Source organism: Saimiri boliviensis, chromosome 7, assembly GCF_048565385.1.
Source record: "Saimiri boliviensis isolate mSaiBol1 chromosome 7, mSaiBol1.pri, whole genome shotgun sequence".
NCBI lineage: Eukaryota > Metazoa > Chordata > Mammalia > Primates > Cebidae > Saimiri > Saimiri boliviensis.
The window spans coordinates 14,644,069-14,652,086 of NC_133455.1; the positions used below are offsets into that span (position 1 = coordinate 14,644,069).

General features: G+C 46.8%; 1 protein-coding gene across 1 annotated transcript in view; it reads right to left on the reverse strand.

Moving 5' to 3' along the window:
* SUDS3 (SDS3 homolog, SIN3A corepressor complex component) overlaps window positions 1-7,520 on the reverse strand; it is a 42,697-nt gene extending 35,177 nt beyond the window's left edge. The window contains exons 1-2 of the mRNA XM_074402169.1: window positions 7,211-7,520; window positions 4,587-4,656 (exon numbers count right to left, since the gene is read on the reverse strand). Of these exons, the coding sequence (XP_074258270.1) occupies window positions 4,587-4,656; window positions 7,211-7,352 (212 nt within the window). The 5' untranslated portion in view covers window positions 7,353-7,520. The remainder of the gene's footprint in view (window positions 1-4,586; window positions 4,657-7,210) is intronic.
* Between the last annotated feature and the right edge of the window lie 498 nt (window positions 7,521-8,018).

Below are 8,018 nucleotides of genomic sequence, written 5' to 3' on the forward strand. Positions count from 1 at the left end.
AAAGAGAGGAGACTAAAGTCGGCCTGCTAGCTTAAAATGCATCAGCAGGCCAGGCCTGGTGGCTCACGCCTGTCATCTCAGCACTTTGGGAAGCTGAGGCAGGTGGATCACCTGAGGTCAGGAGTTCAAGACCAGCCTGGCCAGCATGGTGAAACCCTGACTTTAAAAAAAAAAAAAAAAAAAAATGCACCAGCAGCCACAGGTATCAGAAAGGAACAAGAACCCTGTGTTCCTCTCTCTAATTTTGTAGATTCTCACAGGTTATCCCACCTTTAAAGAATCTATCTAAAACTTACAACTATGAAAATAGCAGAGTTTAATAAATGACAATGATAAACAGGCAAGAACATACAAAAAAAAAGTATGATGCCATTTTCTTCTGAATTTAGAAACATAATACATACACAACATAGAAATGGCATTAAACACAAGTCTTACATCGACTCTACAATTAGATTATAAGTTAGAAGGGAGTAAGATTATGCCTTCAGCATGTTTTTCTAAACAGATCGGGTTAGCTATGTAAAAACTAAGTCAATAAACCTCCATGTCATTTTTTTAAAGCACTACTCTTTCAGGATCAGAGAAATAATAGTAATTCAGAAACAAAAGTTACAAGGCAGCATTTATTTGCAGCCCCAGCTGGATGAGAATACACTGCACACACAAAGCAAAAGCATTTGGAATGTTATTTTTTTCCTCTCACACCTAATGGATTACAGGCAGTCATAACTTCAGCAAGCCAGCTTGACGGTAGATTCCACATATAAATCACATTTCAGCAAGTATTTTTGCTTCTACCTGAAAAACACCCCCAATTTAACAGTGATAAAAATAGGATTTGTGATCTGAAAGAACACTGTCCAACACATAACAAGCACAATAACCTTCTGGTATATGTGCTGCTAAAGTGAGCATGTGGGCATGATAACCTTTTTAGTGCTCAAATAAGGGCTGCAAATACAACCCAACTCTCTGTTAAGCGGGAGAACAGGCAGAATCTGAGACTCACACATGTCTGACTCTTTTAAAGCAAATTCTTACGTACTTTCAATGTTCACCTTGAATCATACAACTCATTCCATTTTAATCAAAACTATTTTCTATATCATCAAATACTAACGGAGGCCAGGTGAGGTGACTCACGCCTGTAATCCCAGCACTTTAGGAGGCTGAGGTGGGCGGATCACTTGAGGTCAGGAGTCTGAGACCAACCTGGCCAACAAGGTAAAACCCCATCTCTACTAAAAAAGTACAAAAATTAGCCAGACACAGTGCTGGGTGCCTGTAATCCCAGCTAACTGGGAGGCTGAGGCAGAAGAATTGCTTGAACCTGGCAGGTGGAGGTTGCAGTGAGACGGGATCACACCACTACACTACAGCCTGGGCAACAGAGCAAGCGAGACGCCATTTCAAAAAAAAAAAAAAAAAAAAACTAAAAGACACAACTAAAAGACCATCTCATATGTTGAAGCCAATCAAGTACAGAAGAGAGAACAAATGAGTAAACTACGTACAAGTATTTAGAAACCCAAGCTATTAAATTTTCCAGCACTTTGACAGTGCCAGCCAGTACTCTGAATTCTAAGTCTGTCGATACTAACAGACTGAAGAATCAACAGCAGCAAAAAATTCACATTCATGGAGATCGCGCATGAGGAAAGTAGCAGGTATGTAAAAATACCTCGCAAATGGTCAAGGTTAAATTAAGCTCTTTGCTTGAAGAGAATAAAGAGCAAGCAAAGCTTCAGAAATGAAACTGTGAGAAAGATCACATTAATTATTAAAGCAATCCTTTTTAGTCCAAGGTAGGAGGATCACTTGAGGGCAGGAGTTTGAAACCAGCCTGGGCAACATCATAAGACCCCATCTCTTACAAAAAAATCAAAATATCAGCCAGGCCAGGCATGGTGAAACATGCCTGTAGTCCTAGCTTCTTGGAAAGCTGAGGCAGGAGGATCACTTGACGCCAGGAGTATGAGGCTGCAATGAGCTATGACTGTGCCACTGCACTCCAGTCTGGGCAACAGAGCAAGACCCTGTCTATTAAACAAGAGGGGGAAAAAAAAAAAAAGGCTGAGCACATTGGCTCATTCTTATAATACTAGCACTCTGGGAGGTCGAACCAGGAGGAATGCTTTAGCTCAGGAGTTTGAGACCAGCCTGGGCAACATAGCGAGACCCTGTCTCTACTAAAAACTTTAAAAATCAGCTGGGCATGGTGGCACGTGCCAATACTCCCAGCTACTTGGAAGGCTGAGGTGGGAGGATCAATGGATTGAGCCCCGGAGGTTGAGACTGGAGTGAGTTGCTATCGTGCCACTGCATGCCAGCCCAGGTGACAAAGCAAGACTCTGTCTCAACAAAAAAGTGGCCCGGCCCAGTGGCTCAGGCCTGTAATCTCAACACTTTGGGAGGCCAAGACAGGCAGATCACCTGAGGTCAGGAGTTCAAAGACCAGTCTGGCCAACATGGGGAAACCACGTCTCTACTAAAAACAGACACAAAATCGTGTGGTGATGCATGCCTGCAGTTCCAGCTACTCAGGAGGCTTAGGCATAACAATCACCTGAACCTGAGAGGCAGAGGTTGCAGTGAGCTGAGATCGTGCCATTGCACTATAGCCTGGGTGACAGAGTGAGACTCTGTTTCAAAATAAAAAAGTAATCTGTCTTTATTCAGCACTGGTTAGACCTAGTTGAATTATCCCTTTGAGTTCCAAAGTGCAAAAACAATGAGAGAATCCAGAGGATGGCCACCAAACATTTGCAAAAAGGACCTTAAAGGAAAGAAATGTGGATCATCTTGTTAAAACGTAAAGAACTTTAAAAACCTAACACATTCAACAAATATGTATTAAATATACTTTATACTGTCTTCCAACTGGGTGTGTGCTAAATGTGAGTAGGATTTTCATTTCTCTGGATCTGTTCAACTGTGGCTCTGCCTGAAGACAATGAGAAGGCTTAGATGAGAACACGTGCAAACATGGACAGAGCACTGGCCTAACAGTCAGCAGCCAGTTGGGTGTAGCGGATCACTGGTAATCCCAACACACTTTGGGAGGTCGAGGTGGGTGGATCACCTGAGGTCAGGAGTTCGAGACCAGCCTGGCCAACATGGCGAAACACCATCTCTACTAAAAATACAAAAATCAGCCGAGTGTGGTGGCACATGCCTATAATCCGAGCTACTCAGGAGGCTGAGGCAGGAGAATTGCTTGAACCCAGGAGACAGAGGTCGCAGTGAGCCGAGATCACATCACTGCACTCCAGCCTGGGCAACAGAGTGAGACTCCATCTCAGAAAGAAAATTTTCTTCTAAATTAAATAAATAAATAAGAGTCAGCAGCCCTGCTTTTCAATCATGGCTTCTCTGAGCTCTCCAGGCCTCTGGCACCTTGTCTAGCATGTTAGTGCAGTGAGTTCACACTCATCTGAGAACCCAGTTGCTTCAAGACACTAATTACCCTCTCTGTGCACTGGTTTTCCCATTAAAAAATAAAAATAACGGCCAAGCATGGTGGCTCATGCCTGTAATCCCAGCACTCTGGGAGGCCAAGGTAGGCAAATCACAAGGTCAGGAGTTCAAGACCAGCCTGACCAGTATGGTGAAACCCTGTCTCTACTAAAAATACAAAAATTAGCTGGGTGTGGTGGCACATGCCTGTAATCCCAGCTACTCAGGAGTTTGAGGCAGGAGAATTGCTTGAGCCCGTGAGACGAAGGTTGTAGTGAGCAGAGATCGTACCACTGCACTCCAGCCTGGCACCAGAGCAAGACTCCATCTCAAAAAAAATAAAATAAAGGAGTAAGTGGTAAAAGGTCCTCTCCTGTTGTACGGCATCATTCCCTCCCCTGTGTCCATTTCCCTCAAGATTTTTTCTAGAGGGTACTCAACAGAGTCTTATAACGGGAAGACCGATTAAATGTGATTAACTTAAAATGGAGAACTGCAAATATACAAGGTCTTTGGAAGCACTTTGGTCAAAACCATACACGTAAGGTCACTTAGGAGCCGGCTGCGGTGGCTCACGCCTGTAATCCCAGCACTTTGGGAGGCCGAGGCGGATGGATCACGAGGTCAAGAGATCGAGACCATCCTGGTCAACATGGTGAAACCCCATCTCTACTAAAAATACAAAAAATTAGCTGGGCATGGTGGTACGTGCCTGTAATCCCAGCTACTCAGGAGGCTGAGGCAGGAGAATTGACTGAACCCAGGAGGCAGAGGTTGCAGTGAGCCGAGATCGCACCATTGCACTCCAGCCTGAGTAACAAGAGCAAAACTCCAACTCAAAAAAAAAATACATAAATAAAAATAAAATAAAATGCCTAGGAACAGAAGTATTTTGGGTTTTTTCAAATTTTGGATAATTTGCAATGTACTTACCAGCTGAGCAGCCCAAATCCAAAAATCTGAAATCTGAAACAGTGCAATGAGCATTTCCTTTGAGCATCATGCTGGTACTCAGAAAGTTCTGGATTTTGAAGCATTTGAGATTTCAGATTTGGGATGCTCAACCTATATGAAGATTCTGTTGTCAATTCTCTGTTCCAGAAAAGTCACAGAAAAATCATACTCACTGTTCCTTCATTTCTACATAGTCTTCTTCATCATGCTTTGCCAGGTCAGTTTCACTAGCATCCTCAGTGTCTGAATAAAGTTAGGAAACAGGGACTAGTTAAAATCATAATTCACAGAGTCTCTGTCACCTGACACAGAATGTGCACTTAATACACTCCTGTAAAATCAATTTCTATTCAATATAGGCCTGCAAAAAGCCATCAATGAAAAACATTACGTACAGTTAGTTTGCCATCCCTATCTGCAGATGTAAAACCTGTGGACACAGAAGGCCAATGCAAAGAATTTGAGCATCCTCAGATGTGGTATCCATGAAGTCCTGGAACCAATCTCCCATGAATACCAAGGGACAGCCATACCTCAGAAAAGAAAAAGCTATTTCCAACTTATGGTCAAATTTACACAAAAAGCTTACCTTTAATGCCTGTAATCCCAGCACTTTAGAAGGCCAAAGTGGGCGGATTACTTGAGGCCAGGAGTTCAAGACCAGCCTGGCCAACATGGCAAAACCCTGTCTCTACTAACAACACAAAATTTCGAGCCAGGCACGGTGGCTTACGCCTGTAATCCCAGCACTTTGGGAGGCAGAAGCAGGTAGATCATCTGATGTCAGAAGTTCAAGACCAGGCTGATCAACATGGAGAAATCCTGTCTCTTCTAAAGATACAAAAAAATCAGCTGGGCATGGTGGCATAGGCCTGTAATACCAGCTACTCGGAAAGCTGAGGCAAGAGAATCGCTTGAACCTAGGAGGTAGAGAGTGCAGTGAGCTGAGATGGCGCCGTTACACTCCAGCCTGAGCAACAAGAGCAAAACTCTATCTCAAAAACAAACAAACCAACAAAAACAAATTAGCCAGGTGTATGGCAGGTATCTGCAATCCCAGCTACTTGGGAGGCTGAGGCAGTAGCATTGCTTGAACGCAGGAGACAGAGGTTGCAGTGAGCTGAGATCGCGACACTGCACTCCAACCTGGGTGACAGAGACTCCATCTCAAAAAAAAAAAAAAGATTATTTACAATATCTGATAAAACGTAAATACTGTGGAAATCATTGTTACACTATACTGTTTAGGAATAACAGAAAAAGTCTGCACATGTTCAGTACAGATCCAGCTTTTTTTCCTGAATATTTCTGAGCTGCAATTGGTTCAATTCACAGATGCAGAAACCACAGACATGGAGAGCCAACTGTATACAATAACAAAGGGGAATCCGTCAAAAATAATTGAAATATTTTCCAACTTACAACTTAAGGGGAAAAGATGGCTGCCAGATGATCAAACAAAAACTGTTTCAAAACAACTTAAACGTTGTTCTTAGAACAAGGTAATGGCTGGAGTGTCTACAAAATTTCAATAGCCCCTATAGTAGAAAGGAAAAAACTCAATTTTGGTTCCACCGCTCCCCCTCGTGGGCATGCGATGCAGTGCAAGTGCGTCACATTCGAAATCTCTGTAAGCCGTGTCTTCCGATCGAGTTAAACCGAATGCAGTTCCTTCAACTTTATATGTCATGTATCTGCAGCTGCTTTTTGTAAGGCTGCTGCAGATCCAAGTCCCCACAAACCCTTCTCCCCTCCTTCAGTCAAGAGGCGTTCCCTAAGTTCCCGCCAGCCACATTACTTGGCACTCGGAGACTCAGATGAATAAAACATGTGCCCCATTCCAAACAGCTGGTCTAGCTTTTGCTCCACGGCCCGATTTTGTCCCAGAATATTCGACTCATATATCGGTCTCTATCTCCTCTTTCTTCTCCCTTAACTTTTCATAATTCATCATCTTCCTCCTCCTCCATCCCTCCAAAATAGTGTTCCTCACGCTTGCCAAATTATAAAGCCCAGTTTGAAAAGACTCTGGACGCTGTAATGACAGTGTAAAGAGCACGGACTGAAAACACAGCACCTGGGTACCATTAAGCAAATCTCTCTCACCCGTTTCGGGGGGGAAGGGAGGCGGAGAGAACATTTACTACACAAGGCCAAGTACTTTATGCGCATGTCATTTACTCCTTATACCGACCCTAGGAAGTGCTTTCCAGGGCAGGCGTGGGAATTAACCAGCTCCATTACAGCTGGGTAAATCGAGGCTGCAAAGCTTAAGTTTACAAAGCTGAGTTGAGGGACAGAGCAAAATTTAAACCTGTATCTCGCTGGTTCTAGGTCCCTTTCCTTTAACCAATCTGGGTTCTCAAGCCTGTACCACCTGAAGTGTGGCTTATGCGTTTCGGGGGCGCGGAGGGGCAACTTAGGACTCTGAAGCTCTCAGACACACAAAAGATGTGAACTACACTCGGTGCATTCAACAGACGAGTTTCCCATTCCCACTAGTGAAGATCTGAGGTTCAATCAGACACGGTTGAGAGGGAGGACAGGGTCTTAACGGGACCCCCAGCGTGACAACATCTAAGTCCCTTCTCCCCATACAGCGAGTGTAAGGCACTCAACGTTTCCCCGCTAATCTAGCACGGATGGGGGTAACTTCCCCGAGCCCCGCCACCCCCAGCGGCCCCTCCACGCAGCCCCAGGCCCCAGAGGCCGCCCCGCCCCTCTCCCAAGCAGCCCCACCCCCTCCCCAAGCGGTCCCACCTCTGCTCCGGGCGGCCCGGCGAGCTGCAGGACTCACCTTCGTCCGAGTCGCGGCCCCGACAGCTGCGCTCGTCGTCCTCGGCGCTCTCCAGCTCTTCGTCCTCCTCGGGGTAGTACTCGGGGGCCGGCGGCGCTCCAGCCGGGGCCGGGGCCGGGGCCAGCAGCCCGGCAGCACTCATGTCGCCTCTGACCGCGGCTACGCGTGGCCCAAGGACACCGCGGCCACCCGCGCTGGGCACTCGCCGTCTGTCTAGCGGCGTCCGAGGGAGCCCCCGACTCGAGGACCGGGAGCTGCGGCGACCCCTTCCCCGTCTCCGCCGAGCTCCGCCCCCCGCGCCCGCGCTCGGCAACGGGGGCCTCGCGCCTCGGGCGACTTCCGGGTCGAGAGCTGCCCGACGACGGCCTGACTCCGCCATTCTTGGGAAAGTGGAGAGGCCGCTGGACGCCCCGGTCACCACAACCTCAGCCCTTTCATTGCCGTCTTAAAATTCTCAACGTATAGTCGGGGAGGGGCGGAGGCAGGTTCTCTAGAGTCAGGCAAATCCTCGGTCAGGCCCAGCAGCGGTCAGGACCCCGAGGCGCGCGGCGATTTACGGAAACAGCCGCCAGGCGGCGCCTGGAGCCAGAACCAAAGCGGGAATCGTTAGCGACTTAGAGGCGGAGGGTTTGAAGGGCCCCTGGCAGGTGGAAGTGGTCTCTAATTTAAGCAGGGGAACTACGCGAACTGCCCCCTTATTAGGTCGGGAAAGCTAGACATCCGGAGTGTGCGTGATTATGGCTCCTCCTCGGACTATCTGGAGCGTTATTAAGAGCTAAAAGACACGGATGCTGATATGCCATCCTGA